This window comes from Bison bison, unplaced genomic scaffold, assembly GCF_000754665.1.
Source record: "Bison bison bison isolate TAMUID 2011002044 unplaced genomic scaffold, Bison_UMD1.0 scf7180017864242, whole genome shotgun sequence".
Classification (NCBI taxonomy): Eukaryota; Metazoa; Chordata; class Mammalia; order Artiodactyla; family Bovidae; genus Bison; species Bison bison.
This window is the reverse complement of record NW_011494814.1, coordinates 3,036,941-3,052,858: the sequence shown is the minus strand read 5'-3', so window position 1 is coordinate 3,052,858 and position 15,918 is coordinate 3,036,941. Positions and strand designations below refer to the sequence as shown.

At 39.1% G+C, this 15,918-nt stretch overlaps 1 protein-coding gene across 2 annotated transcripts in view; it reads left to right on the top strand.

The window, feature by feature from the left end:
• Window positions 1-1,675: 1,675 nt before the first annotated feature.
• The window catches only part of SCFD1 (sec1 family domain containing 1), a 114,769-nt gene continuing 100,526 nt past the window's right edge, over window positions 1,676-15,918 (top strand). Inside the window, exons 1-4 of one of the 2 annotated variants that reach the window (XM_010847020.1) lie at window positions 1,676-1,778; window positions 9,580-9,650; window positions 11,670-11,758; window positions 14,780-14,870. In XM_010847020.1, the coding sequence (XP_010845322.1) occupies window positions 1,721-1,778; window positions 9,580-9,650; window positions 11,670-11,758; window positions 14,780-14,870 (309 nt within the window). In that variant the 5' untranslated portion in view covers window positions 1,676-1,720. The remainder of the gene's footprint in view (window positions 1,779-9,579; window positions 9,651-11,669; window positions 11,759-14,779; window positions 14,871-15,918) is intronic. The other variant, XM_010847021.1, reaches the window with a different exon arrangement.

The following is a 15,918-nucleotide window of genomic DNA, read 5'->3' as shown; positions in this document are numbered from 1 at the left end:
ACATGTGTCTCTTTCAATTCTGGTTTCCTGCGTGTGTATATGCCCAGTAGTGGGATTGTTGGGTCGGATGGCAGTTCTATTTCCAGTTTTTTGAGGAATCTCCACACTGTTCTCCATAGTGGCTTGTCATTTATAACAAGGTGGCTACAGTGGATAACTGAATTGTATAATTGGAATTTGCTAAAAGAGAACTCAAAAGGTTTCACCGAAAAATAAAAATAAATGAGGTGATAGATGTGGTAATTAACTAGATGAGAGGAATTCTTTCACAGTATATACATATTTATATCAGATCGTCTCAATGTACATTTCAATGATCTTGCCAATTCTGTCCTTAATTAAGCTGAAAAAAAACTATGCAAGGAAAAAGAATGTAAGGTTTGAATCTAGGGCATTCCCTAATGGCATTAAGAATGAGATCACTTGAGTTTAATAAAAATTGTTGTGAAATAGGATGGTTTTTTGTTTTTTTTAAAGCATTTTTTAAAATGCTCTTTATATAATTGTTGGGGTAGCTTAATTTCTCAAATTCAGGAAGTTTTCAAACCAGTTTTTGAGGCACAGGGTCTGTAATTTCATATCAGAATTTGGCACAGCTTCAGAATAAACATTCAATAACTAATGCAATATCAAAAGTGAACGCTGTTGATGGTATGAGAAATGGGTTGTGTCCATTTTTAACATCCAGTTAAAAAATATGGATTGTTAGAAAGCAATATTGGATGTATTTTGTCATCACATGGTTTTAAGTGTATGTCAAGACACCTGCATTATCCACTAACGCCCCCCCACCACCACACCAAAGAACTTTTTTGTGATTTTGCATTTACAAAAAGGAGGAAAATACAAATTTCCAATTTGCACCTTCCTGACTCCTGTGTCTATGATGGCAAAACAACCCCACTCAGCTAGACTACTTTTCCTAACATGAGATTAAGAAATCTGCCTGATTAGAGCAATGCTTCAAAGCCACCTGTCTCCCAGATAAAAGCAAATGGGACACCTCTCCAGCTGCACTGGGTAAAGGTAAGGCAGCTAGCATGTGAGTGCCAGTTTTGTTCCATGAACTTCATTTACTTCAGTCCTGTGATTCTTAAGCCCCTAGATTATTACCTCAAGAGATCTGAAGGGGCTTCCCAGATGGCTCAACTGTAAAGAAACCGCATGTAAAGCAGAAGATTCGGAGACGCGGGTTCGATCCTGGTTGGGGAATGGAGGAAGAAATTCCTTCCCCTGGAGGAAGAAATGACAGCCCAGTCCAGTAATCTCCGGAGAATCCCATGAACAGAGGAGCCTAGCGGACGCAAAAGAGTCGGACACGACTGAGCCAAACAACATAAGATATCTGTAGACGACCAAACTAACAGTCCTGCATTTAATTAGGTTTTTAGCGCTACAACACGCTGTATCAGCGCAATTTAAAGCAGCTACACTTTCAGAAGTTGGGCCTTGATAGGTTAAAAATCCCTCCTGTCTGGCCGCTGTAAACAGTATCAGGTATTCAAAAGCGTCATTCTCCTGTTGGGTCTCCAAGTTCAGTGGAGAGAGTTGGCATGGGGCGGGCCGGGGGACCGGGGTCGGGGGTCGGGGGGGAGCGGGGGGCAGTCACTTTGGAGGAGGCGGGGCCGGCCCTTTGTGGTCCCTCCCATTTGGTCTTTGCTTCCGGGGCGGTCGTACCGGCCACGTCATCGTCAGGCTAGGCTCGCCAGCCCGGCAGTGGATGGTGGGAGCCAAGATGGCGGGCGCCGCAGCAGCTAGTATCCGAGAGAGACAAACAGGTACCAACTTACTCCCTTCTCTGCGGTTTTGTGCTTGCCATGAGGACATCTTCCTCTGCTTATCGGCCTCGGTCGCGTGGCGTGCAGCTCGAAAACGGTCCTCAGAGTTTAATCCAGTTCTCAGGGCATCGAAAGCCCCTCCCCTTTTGAGTTTTTAGGGAAGAGATTCCATTAGCTTGGTAAGTCGGCCCTCTGATGTGGTGCTGGAGAAAGTGCTTTAGGGGTGAGTGGGTTGCTACGGTCCTGCTCTTGTGTCTTTCCTGCTAGGTCTCAGAAAGCCGTGGCGACAAGATCTGGCAGCTGGCATTTCCCGCCCTCTGTTGCCATCTATGAGGTCTTCGCGTTTGTTGCTGTGCGTGGTTCGGTTCTCTCTCATTTAAATGTTGAGAGTTTACTCTTTCGGCACTTCCACTACAATTACAAAATTTAGATATTCTTTCCAGAGCAGATTCCATTCTGCCATTTCTCTCCTATGAACTAATCTGAAGAGAGATGCCTAGTGATAATGATTTCCGCCCTTAGCACGCTGGAATGGGATGTAAGAATGGCAAAAAGAATGAATACCTTTCCTATTACTTGGTAGACCAGTGTTTTTAAACAATGCGTTATCAATTTCATGTTTAATAGAACATGCTTATATAGTTCGCATTTATACCGTGAAAGTATGAGTAAAAAAAATACATACTGCTTCTGCACTTTTTTTTCCACCTTAGATACTGTTAGTTCTGTCATTTTTTTTTGAAACTTTGTTGACAACTTGGTTTACACCTGCTAGATACAAACTAATAGTTTATACCTGTTCGCTAATTGTCTTGATAGTTGGCAAACTATCAGTTCTGAGGAGCTAACAAATAAGCCATCAAGAATTTTCAAGTTGAAAGTTGTGTCTCTCGTAGTTAAGTTCTTCTGCATATAAATCTGAGTAGGAATACAACTGGTTACAATTAATATGGTCTACAGAAAGGATTTTGGCTGTACTTGATTCCTTCCTTTGAAATTCAAAGAAACAGTAATAGATTTCAATCTGCTACTGACACTGCATAATGAGCTCTTAACATTCCTGTTCACCTTCATTTTTTTCCCCACATTACCAGGAGTGATCATGTCACATACTTGCTCAAAATCCTCTTGCAGCCTGGGGCTTCCCAGGTGGCTCAGAGGTGAAGAATCCACCTGCCCAGTTCAATCCCTGGGTGGGCAAGATCCCCTGCAGAAAGAAATAACAACCCACTCCAGTATTCTTGCCTGGGAAGCCCCATGGACAGAGGAGCCTGGCGGGCTACAGTCCATAGGGTCGCAAGAGAGTCAAACATGACTTGGTGATTAAACAGCAGCAACAACTCTAGCAGCGTCTCATTTCCATCATGGTAAAAGCCAAAGGTGTCTACAAAGCTCTATATGATCTGCTTTCCACTCAACTTTCTGACTCACTTGCTATTACTCTCTCCTTTCCTTGAGCACACCAGAATGCACTTCAGAGCCTTTCCTTTTTCTGGAATATTACCTTCAGAGAGATCTGCATGGCTCACTTCCTCACCTCCTTTGGGATTTTCCTCAGATGTTGCTTCTCAGGAGGCCTCTTCTGACTAAACTACACCACAACCATCTCTTCTACCTGTGGTCTCTGTTTTTCTCCATAGCACTTATCGTAATCTCACGTTTTACTTGCTTTCTCCCCCCAACTAGAATGAAAGCTGCTTAATGAGAAGTAATTTTGACTGAATGTTTTGTTTAGTGCCAACAGCTGGTGCAATGTCTGGCAGATGGTAAACACTCACTAAACATTTGTTGAGTGAATAGTAAGTGTGGTTGAATGTATAGTGAATGAAGAATGCGTTCCAGGTAAGGATGAAACTGTATTAGTGAAGTCTAGGACTGCAGATAGTATGTTTGGTCATTTCAGTTAAAAGCAATGAATTTAAGCCTTTAGAGAATTACTCTAATGAAAGTAAAATTGTTATTGTTATAGTCGCTAAGGTGTGTCTGACTCTTCTGTGACCCCCATGTACTGTAGCCCACCAGGCTCCTCTGTCCACGGGATTTCCCAGGCAAGAATACTGGAATGGGTTGCCATTTCCTCCTTCAGGGAATCTTCCCAACTCAGGGATCAAACCCACATTTTCTGCATTGGTAGGCAGATTCTTTGCCACCAAGGAAGCCCAAAATACATTCTTGTATGTTCTTGAGCATAGACCGTTTACTTTATTAACAAATCCATGGTGTCAGAATCCCTGTTAACAAGTTAGCCAAGGCTTACAATTGGGGAAATTCACGAAGATGGAGGTAAGAAGGCAAATGTGGGAATATCTGCTGACTAGGGCTTCTTTGCATTAGTGGAGGCCTTCTTCTGGAGAACACCATGCACCTGAAACTCATATGTAACCCAGGCTGTGAATCTTCCTAGTGGTCCTCTGTTACGAAGGTGAAATATAACACCTGTGAGCTTCTGAAGTAGATCCAAATTATTGGCAATGTGTATTATTGTCTGGATATTAGGTACAAGCATTTTACCAAAAAATCATGTCTGTATCTCTGTACATATAAATGTATTTATCACTGAAGTGCAATCTCCTCTATTATTTTACCTGCCTCCAGAAATAAGCATTTAGTAGAAGTTTTTCTAGTGGGTGAAGATGGTGTAAATTGCTACTCAGGTGATTTTAGTATTATAAATTCCTCTGGTAGGTGTTTATGTTGTAGATTATTCTCTTTTATTAAAACCTGATTCAAATGCTTTTTAAAAATCAACCAGGTAGATTTTAGGGTTCCCAGTCGTTTAAAAATTTAATAAGCTACCCTCCCTTGAATATTTGGCAATCTCAGTTTCATATGAAAGTATTGTTGTTCAGTTGCTAAGCCATGTCCGACTCTTTGCAACCCTGTGGCTGCAAACCAGTTGGAACCAGACTTCCCTGGCCTTCACTATCCCTGGAGTTTGCTCAAGCTCATGTCCATTGAGTTGGTGGTGCTGTCCAACCACCTCAATCTTTCCCAGCATCAGGGTCTTTTCCAGTTAGTTGGTTCTTCGCATCAGGTGGCCAGAGTATTGGAGCTTCAGCTTCAGCATCAGTCTTTCCAGTGAATATTCAGCGTGGATTTCCTTTAGGATTGACTGGTTTCGTCTCCTTGCTGTCCAAGGGACTCTGAAGAGTCTTCTCCAGCACCACAATTCAAAAGCATCAGTTCTTCATCACTCAGCCTTCTTTATGGTACAGCTCTCATATCTGTACATGACTAGTGGAAAAACCATAGCTTTGACTAGATGGATCTTTGTCAGCAAAGAGGTATCTCTGCTTTTTAATACACTATCTGCTGCTGCTGCTCCTGCTGCTAAGTCACTTCAGTCGTGTCCGACTCTGTGCGACCCCAAGACGGCAGCCCACCAGGCTCCTCTGTCCCTGGGATTCTCCAGGCAAGAACACTGGAGTGGGTTGCCATTTCCTTCTCCAGTGCATGAAGGTGAAAAGTGAAAGTGAAGTCGCTCAGTCGTGTCCGACCCTCAGCAACCCTATGGACTGCAGCCCACCAGTCTCCTCCATCCATGCAATTTTCCAGGCAGGAGTACTGGAGTGGGGTGCCTTTGCCTTCTCCAAATAAGCTATCTAGATTTGTCATATCTTTCCTTCCAAGGAGCAAGCATCTTTGAATTTCATGGCTGCAGTCACCATCCTTAGTGATTTTGGAGCCCAAGAAAAGAAAATCTGTCACTGCTTCCACTTTTTCCCCTTTTGTTTGCCATGAAGTGGGACTGGATACCATGATCTTAGTTTTTTGAATGTTGAGTTTTAAGCCGGCTTTTCCACTCTCCCTATCACCATCATCAAGAGGCTCTTTAGTTCCTCTTCGCTTTCTACCATTAGTGTGGTGTCATCTGCTTATCTGAGGTTATTGATATTTCTCCTGACAACCTTGATTCCAGCTTGAGCTTCATCTAGCCCAGCATTTCGCATGATGTACTCTGCATATAAGTTAAATAAGCAGGGTAACAATATACAGCCTTGATGTAGTCCTTTCGCAGTTGGAACCAGTCCATTGTTCCATGTCCCTTTTTAGCTGTTGCTTTTTGACCTGCGTACAGGTTTTCAGGGCACTCCCATCTCTCTAAGAATTTTCTACAGTATGTTGTGATCCACACAGTCAAAGGCTTTAGCATAGTCCATGAAGCAGAAGTAAATGTTTTTCTGGAATTCTGCTTTTTCTGTGATCCAATGGATGTTGGCAATTTGATCTGTGGTTCCTCTGCCTTTTCTAAATCCAGCTTGTACATCTGAAAGTTCTCATTTCACATGCTGTTGAAACCTAGCTTGAAGGATTTGGAGCATGACCTTGCTAGCATGTGAAATGAGTGCAGTTGTGCAGTAGTTTGAACATTCTTTGGCATTGGCATTCTTTGGGATTAGAATGAAAACTGACCTTTTCCAGTCCTGTGGCCACTGCTGAGTTTTCCAAATTTGCTGACATACTGAGTGCAGCACTTTGATACCATCTTTTAGGATTTGAAATAGCTCAGTTGGAATTCCATCACCTCCACTAGCTTTGTTCATAGTAATCCTTCCTAAGTCCCACTTGACTTCACATTTCAGGATGTCTGGCTCTCAGTGAGTGACCACACCATCGTGGCTATCTGGGTCATAAAGATCTTTTTTGTATAGTTCTTCTGTGTGTTCTTGCCATCTCTTCTGCTGCTTTAGGCCCTTACAGTTTCTGTCCTTTATTATGCCCATCTTTGCATGAAATGTTCGCTGGTATCTTCAGTTCTCTTGAAGAGGTCTTAAGTGTTTCCCATTTTGTTGTTTTCCTCTACTTCTTTGCACTGTTCTTTTAAGAAGGCCTTCTTAATCTCCTTGCTCTTCTCTGAAACTCTGCATTCAGTTGAGTGCATCTTTTTCTTTCTCCCCTGCCTTTTGCCTTCTTCTTTCTAGACTATTTCTAAGGCCTCCACAGACAACCACTTTGACTTCTTCCATTTCATTTTCTTGGGTATGGTTTTGGTCATTGTTTTCTGTACAGTGTTACAAACCTCATTCCATAGTTCTTCAGGCTCTCTATCTGATCAAATCCTTTAAATCTATTTGTCACCTCACTCTGTAATCATAAAGGATTTGATTTAGATCATACCTGAATGGCCTACTGGTTTTCCTTACATTCTTCAGTTTAAGCCTGAATTTTGCGTTAAGGTGCTCCTAATCTGAGCTACAGACAGCTCCAGGTCTTGTTTTTGCTTACAGTATAGAGATTCTCCTCTTTGGCTGCAAAGAATATAATTCAGTCTGGTTTTGGTATTGACATCTTGTGATGTCCGTATGTAGAGTCGTCTCTTGGGTTGTTGGAAGAGGGTGTTTTCTGTGACCAATGTGTTCTCTTGACAAAACTTTTTGCCTTTGTCCTGCTTCATTTTGTACTCCAAGGCCAAACTTGCCTGTTACTCCAGATATCTCTTGACTTCCTACTTTTGCATTCCAAACCCCTGTGATGAAAAGGACATCTCTTTTTGATGGTATTTTTAGAAGATCTTGTAGGTCTTCATAGAATCATTCCACTTCAGCTTCTTTGACCTTAGTGGTTAGGGCATAAACCTGGATTACTCTGATGTTGAATGGTTTGCCTTGGAAACAAACTGAGATCATTCTGTCGTTTTTTAGATTGCACCCAAGTACTGCATTTCGAACTCTTTTTTGAGGGCTGCTTAATGTCTTAGGGATTCTTGGCTTCAGTAGTAGATAAAATGGTCATCTGAATTAAATTTGCCCATTCCCATCCATTTTAGTTCACTGATTCCTAAGATGTCAGAGTTCACTGTTGCCATCTCCTGTTTGACCACATCCAATTACCTTGATTCATGGACCAAATATTCCAGGTTCCTACGCAATCTTGTTGTTTACAGCATCAGACTTTACTTTCACCATCAGACACATCCACAACTGAGTGTCATTTCTGCTTTGGCCCAGCCTCTTCACTCTTTTGGAGCTATTTCTCAGCTCTTCCCCAGTAGCATATTGGACACCTACCAACCTTGGGGACTCATCTTCTGGCATCGGATCTTTTTGCCTTTTCATACTGTTCATGGGGTTTTCACGGCAAGAATACTGGAGTGGTTTGCCATTCTCTCCTCCGGTGGACCACAATTTGGCAGAACTCTCCACATTAATTCATCTCTCTTGGGTAGCCCTGCATGGCATGGCTTATAGCTTCACTGAATTATGCAAGCCCCTTCACCACAACAAGGCTGTGATCCATGAAGGGGACATAAAAGTATAGCAAGATTTTTATTTTTCTTAGAAAACATTTCTGCTGCTGCTGCTAAGTCGCATCAGTCATGACCAACTCTGTATGACCCCATAGACGGCAGCCCAACAGGCTCCCCCATCCCTGGGATTCTCCAGGCAAGAACACTGGAGTGGGTTGCCATTTCCTTCTCCAATACATGAAAGTGAGAAGTGAAAGTGAAGTCACTCAGTTGTGTCCGACTCTTCGCAACTCCATGGACTGTAGCCTACCAGGCTCCTCCTTCCATGGGATTTTCCAGAAAGAGTACTGAGTCTGCTATAAATCATGAACAGAAAAGCGATAAAAACCACAAAATGCTATAACATGTAGAGCGTAACTTCTGTGATTATAGAATTGTATATTTTTTAATCAGGGTTTATTGTTTACCTACCACATCTATAGGAAAGTCTCACTAGTGGATCTGACAGGATAAATTTGCCATAGAATGACTCCAGGACAGCTAAAAAATAGAACTACTGTATGAAGGTTTTGAACCAATTAAATATAGATGATTTTTATTTCTAGCAATACTGATCTTTTTAAAAATAATGTATATATGTATTTTTGATTGCTGCATGGACTTTTCTCTAGTTGCAGAGATTGAGAGTTGCTCTTCATTGCAGTGTGTGGCTTCTCATTGTGGTGGCTTTTCTTGTTACAGAGCACGGACTCCTAGGGTGCACAAGCTTTAATACTTGGTGCACATGAGCTCAATAGTTGGCAGTTCCCCCAGGTCTCAAAGCACAGGCTCAGTAGTTACAGTGCATGAGCTTATTTGCTCTGTGGTATACGGCATCTTCCTGGACCAAAGTTCAGACCCATGTCTCCTACATTGGCAGGCAGATTCTTTACTGCCGAGCTACTAGGGAAGCCCATCAATACTGATCTTAATCTATTCATTTGCTGCTGCTAAGTCGCTTCAGTCATGCCCAACTCTGTGCGACCCCATAGACAGCAGCCCACCAGGCTCCCCTGTCCCTGGAATTCTCCAGGCAAGAACACTGGAGTGGGTTGCCATTTTCTTCTCCAATGCATGAAAGTGAAAAGTGAAAGTGAAGTCGCTCAGTCGTGTCCGACTCTTAGCGACCCCATGGACTGCAGCCCACCAGGCTCCTCCATCCATGGGATTTGCCAGGCGAGAGTACTGGAGTGGGGTGCCGTTGCCTTAGCTATACAATAAACAGACAACAGCACCAGTTTATCTATTGAGGCCACTGCAAGTTTGTGATTGACATGATTTTTTTTTTTTTTTACATCTATATAAAATGTAGTGTGGTATCATCAGGAGACATGGAAAAGGCTTCTTCCTGAACATTTTTCACATGTTCATGTGGAAACAGATGCTTACCGCATGTTAGAAAATCTAGACACATGCCTTTTAGCTGTTGATCAAACTGTCTTACAAAGTCATTTGATTAATCAGTTTTTCCAGAGTGATTTGTGCATTTTGTTTTGAGGTAATAAGTAATAAATGTGGGAGGAAAGTGAAATCACAGACATTGGTAATATTTAATAAGACTGTTTTCATTTCCAGTGGCTTTGAAGCGTATGTTGAATTTTAATGTGCCTCATGTTAAAAATAGCACTGGAGAACCAGTTTGGAAGGTAAGAGACTTTTATTTTAATGGAGATTCTTTCTCTCAGCCCTTATACCAATAAAGTGATGGAGGATTCTTATAATACAAAGAGTAATACATTTTAGTTGTAATGCGTGAATATTTTGCTTTTATTTAACATGGCTTAATGTGAATCTTTTTTTTTTTTTTTTTTAATTGAAGCATAGTTGATTTGCAATATTGTGTTAATCTCAGGGGTACAAGAAAGTGATTCTGTTATATACAGAGATTTCTTTCAAATTTTCCGTTATAGGTTATTACAAGATATTGAATGTAGGTCCCTGTGTTATATGGTAAATGCTTGTTGTGTATCTGTTTTATGTATACTATTAATAGTTTGTATCTGTTAATTCCATCTTGTTCTTCAAAGAGATTATAATGCAATTGATTTGGTTTAAACTTTATTCGATTATAGCCACTTTATATTTCTCTCTTTCTACGAATTAAGAGCAAATCAACTTGGTTAGTTGAATCCCAGGGAATCCCAGGGACGGGGGAGCCTGGTGGGCTGCCGTCTATGGGGTCGCACAGAGTTGGACACGAGTGAAGCAATTTAGCAGCACCTTGGTTAGTTTGGAGTATTTTGAAAACTTTTATGAGCCCCTGTAAGTCCTTTGGGTTAATGCTAATAAAGGTGATTAAAATCATCTATATTGAATTTACAGTTTAAGCTTTAGCAGGGTCCCTCATTTTCCTCTTCCTTCCTGTTTATTTGCAGTCACCTTCCTATTGCCCTTTGCAATACTTATTATTTCTAGTGCCTATACTGCTGCTGCTACTGCTGCTGCTAAGTCGCTTCAGTTGTGTCTGACTCTGTGCGACCCCATAGACGGCAGCCACCAGGCTCCCCTGTCCCTGGGATTCTCCAGGCAAGAACACTGGAGTGGGTTGTCATTGCCTTCTCCAATGCGTGAAAGTGAAGTCACTCAGTCCTGTCTGACTCTTCGCGACCCCATGGTCTGCAGCCTACCAGGCTCCTCCGTCCATGGGATTTTCCAGGCAAGAGTACTGGAGTGGGTTGCCATTGCCTTCTCTGAGTGCCTATATTGAGCATATGAATTAAATAACTTGAGAATTTATGGGGTTCATTCAGATTCGTGTCAAATTCTTTCCCTACCCATCACTTCTCTTATCACAAGATTAATAATATGGTATTGAGATGTAAAGAAGAATTTGAATTCTGCAACATCCAACCTTTTGTAACTAGAGCAGGAGGATTTTTATAAATAGTCTTTGAACTTATTAAGCATTAGTTTTGAGAGTGACTACTGTTTGAAGGTGAGAGTCACTCAGTTGTGTCCGACTCTTTGCGACCCCATGGACAATACAGTCCATGGAATTCTCCAGACCAGAATACTGGAATGGGTAGCCTTTCTCTTCTCCAGGGGATCTTCCCAACCCAGGGATCGAACCCAGGTCTCCCGCGTTGCATGCCGATTCTTTACCAGCTGAGCCACAAGGGAAGACTGATTTTTACTTCTGTCTTTAGAAAGGATATGTGTGAACTGGATAGGGGAGTGTATCTGAGTTTACTGTATGTTCAAAGTCCTTTATTATAGCTTAAGATATAATAAGCTATATCTTATTATAGTCTCTAGTATCTTATAGTCTTCAGTGTGTTTTTTAACCTAGAAAAAAGTATTTTATAAGAAGAATTTACATAATAATTTACCTTAACCAGAGTAATAACACTTCTAAAGAATGAATTACTAGGTAAGTGGACATTTTGGTAAATAATTGTGAAAAATACTAAATTGAGGTAAGTATAAGAATTCAGTATATTAAAATAAAATGTACTCAGACTTCCCTGGTGGTCCAGTGGTTAAGACTCTGTGCTCCCACTGCAGGGGTCTCAGATTCAATCCCTGGTTGGGGAACTGACAGTCCAGTGTGGCAAAAATAAAACAAAATAAAATGTACTTCAACAGTATCTTAATATTGGGTTCTCTATTAACTGTTTATTGATAATTATATTTTAGAAACATGTGACTCTTTTTCTTTTAACTAGGTGCTCATTTATGACAGATTTGGCCAAGATATCATCTCCCCTTTGCTATCTGTGAAGGAGCTGAGAGACATGGGAATCACTCTGCATCTGTGAGTTTTAACATATTTCTAGAAATGGCATTTGTTTTCAAATATATTGTTAAAAAATATTAGCCACCCTGAAATCAAATTACTAGGGGTGTTTATTAAGAAAATAATGTTAGCTTATAGTACTTGTATATAGAAAACAGCATTTTTCCCTCTTATCTTATTAAACCTTTTATTTCCAAAGGAAAAAATAATCCTCAGTCTGAGAATTTAAATTTTCTCTTTTTCGTCTTTTCCTACAGATTGGTTTGCTCTCTTATGTAAAGGAAAGGAACTGGTTGTCTGAAGGTCTCTTTCAGCTTTGAAATTTTTTTATTCCTTTAATTGAAATACTCTTTTTATAAGGACATTTCAATAATTGTGATTATTAATAGTAGCAGGAATATCAGCCTTGCTTGATGCTTGTATTTTCTCTCTCTAAATGGGTCCCGTATTTATGTCATATATAGGACTTATTTTTAATGTTTGTAATTGTAGTTTTACCTGTTCCTATTCTTGATCTGTATTGTCACATTATTTTAGGTAAAAAGAAATAGAAAACATATTTTTAATTTCAAAGAATCACCCCAAATTCCTAATTGGATTTACTTTCCTCCCTTTCAAAGATGAGCAATGATTCAGTTGTAAAAATTTTATGATGTCTGATGACAGGTAGAGCTTTCTGTTTATTATTCTTTGTAGTTACACTAATACTTAGCCTCACTATGTTATTTGGCTGTCAAAGTGGTCATATATGAAAATAAAATAAATACAGTTATCAAGTAAAACTATAGTTCATTTATTTCAGTGAGGGATAAGAAAAATACACTTTTTTAAAAGAGGAATATCTAAATTGGTATATCTTTAATTTGAAAAACTTAAGTAACTGGGAAATAATGACAGTCAGTCTCCAGAGGGACTTTCTATGTTGTCTTCTTAACCACTGAATTTATTTGATTACATTCCTTATAATATGACTGGTAAAGCAAATAAATTGCGTTATTTTGCATACTTAGCCTACTGGACATTTAGAGAGGACTATATTCTTGAATAGCTACTAATACTTTTATGTACTGAAGGAGTCCAGTTTTATGGCTTTGTAACCTATTTGCTTTTTGGTTTTTTAGGACATTATCAGTTTTCATTCTGTGATATTCTAATATGTTGAATTATAACATGCTCTTATTGGGAATGTGATTTAGATTTCCAGTGAGTAATGTATCAGAATCTGGTTAAAGTCTTAAATTCTCCAGTTTTATATTAAATATTTGTTGTAAATTAATAAGACCATTACATTAATTCTAAAAAATCATTTTAGTTTTTAATATTTATGAAATTAGAGTCTATCTTATTAATGCCATGGCATAGTTTAATGGGCACCATTTTTCTGTCAGTTTAATATATTTTAAAATTGATAGCACCTTAGGTTTGATGAAATATAATATTTGACAGATTTTTCCTTTCATTTTTATGTCAGACTTAAAATACGCATCTATTGTTGGTGATTTGTAATGCTTATGACCTGAACTGAAGTTAAGGTTTATGCCATCCTTGAAAATGATGGTGTGTTTTAAGCATTGGTTATTTTTGCTGCCTTACTGTTTAAGGCAGCAAATGAATTTTTATTTTATTTTATTTTATTTTGTTTTACAAATGAAAAGACTAAAGTTTGTAGAGTTTGAGTGATTGTCCCATAATTGTATAGGTAATTAATTGTAGAGTTGTGGACAGATTGCTTGACCATTATGCTGGGCTGTTTGTCTGCTGAACCATAGTGGCTCAGAAACAGTGACTAACAAAAACGAAGCCTGAGTACTTTTAAAGAGTAACAAGATATTCTGCCAGTTGACAGTTGTGTGTTCTTGCTGCATACATGTTGCTACTGACATGAGAATATGAAAAGATTATTAATATATAGCTACTCTGGTAAATTGCTATGCACCCTGTGTCTGACTGTTCTTCCTTTTTTGCTGGAGAATGTTTCATCAGTTACTGTAAATAATCTGCAAGTTGGTTGAAGCTGATTTGTAGAAAACAATACAGGTTTCCAGATTATGAAAAGGTGGTTGTAGCCTTTTAGATAGTTAGACAGTCAGTGTAAGGCAACAGCAACCAGTGGCTGCCAGCACATTATAATCCTTTTGATGTTAGCAGCAGCCAGACATATGGAAAGAAGTTACTGACTGTGGACTCACTGGCAGCATGGGCCTCTTTCACTCTCTTCTTCACAGAAGGATGAGTGAAATATTTGTATATATAAAAGGATATATGTAGAAGATTGTATATGGGATATTGCTTACAGAAGCATGACTGGAATATTGTAGAAATAGAATATTTCTCTTTTTTCCTGATAAAAACATGGTAAAATCTTATAGCGGTGAATAAAGACATTTTGTCATTCATTTGCTATTGGGATATTTGAATGACTATACTCCCTGAATTGTAAAAGAAAAAGCTATCAAGTTGTACAGTCTATGAGATGCTTAGCTGATCTCTTATGCATTTTCATGAAGCAATAAATAGAATGATATATATTGTCTTAAAGATTTAAGGAAGCGTTCATATATCTTCCATTTAAAAAATATATTTGATTTTATTTATAGCTAAATTTTTCATCACTTCTAAAGATTCTAAAGACAGTTCCAGCTTTCTGTTTTCCCTTTCTTAGAGAATAGCAGTTTCCTCCCACTTACCTCCTCCCACCATATTTCTATGAAAAATGGGAATAAAATTGATTTTGAATGTGCATTAGTTCTCATTCAGAGGGAATATTGGTTGAAGAGACTCTGACCATAAGAGGTATTAGAAGTAAAGTGATTGGAGTAGAAGAAATTAAAACTGAGATTAGGATCTTACTAATAAATAATATTAACATTGATACGAGAAGAAAGCTGGGTTAAATGATTGATTGCAGTAAGAGCTTTTAGAGTACGGGTCACTGTCCTTGAACTGGTAAACTTCTAGTTTGAGAAGTAGTGTTTTTAACTATCTTTTTAGATAAGTGACTAAGAAAAAAGTAAATTTTATATTCTTTACGTCTTATAGGCTTTTGCACTCTGATCGAGATCCTATTCCAGATGTTCCCGCAGTGTACTTCGTAATGCCAACTGAAGAAAATATTGACAGAATATGTCAGGTAATATGAGTTCTTATTTTCTTGATTCTTGAAGGTGGAAACTTTTGTTTTTTTTTTTTCAAAAAAATTTTTTAGATATCCATTGTGAAAAATCAGAAATTTCCTTACCCAATTTCTCACTTTGATTTCTGAGATTATCTTTGAATATTCTGTAGACTGAAAGATTTAAAAATTTTTGACTGATTAAGCATTATATTTATTGAGAATAACTCTTGCCTTAAAAAACAGAATACCTAACTATATTAGCTTTAGTTTAAGAATAGGAATGTAATTCTAAGAATAGGAGGTCCAAGTTGGTACGGCAGCTATGTTAGACAAAGGTTCAGGCCTCTGGTATCTTTTTGACCTACCGTCTTTAGTTTGTCATTTTCCATTGTCTTGGTTGTCGCTTCACATATACAAGGTGGTAGCTGCAATTTTAGATATGACATCTATGGGATATAGGCAAGAAGGAGGGAGAAATGGACTATGATAGCCCTGACTGTTGATTTTAATCAAGAAAACTAAGCTTTCCCAGAAACTCCCAGAAGACTTCGGTTTATGTCTCATTGCATAGAATTAACATCAGGGGAGGTCACAAAAGTTAAGCTTTAGATGAGTGTATTGTTACCCCCAGTTCAACTATCCAGTTGAGCTATTCCAAATCCTAAAAGATGATGCTGTTAAAGTGCTGCACTCAATATGCTAGTAAATTTGGAAAACTCAGCAGTGGCCACAGGACTGGAAAAGGTCAGTTTTCATTCCAATCCCAAAGAAAGGCAATGCCAAAGAATGCTCAAACTACCATACAATTGCACTCATCTCACACGCTAGTAAAGTAATACTCAAAATTCTGCAAGCCAGGCTTCAGCAATGTGTGAACCGTGAACTTCCTGATGTTCAAGCTGGTTTTAGAAAAGGCAGAGGAACCAGAGATCAAATTGCCAACATCCGCTGGATCATAGAAAAAGCAAGAGAGTTCCAGAAAAACATCTATTTCTGCTTTATTGACTCTGCCAAAGCCTTTGATTGTGTGGATCACAATAAACTGGAAAGTTCTGAAAGAGAT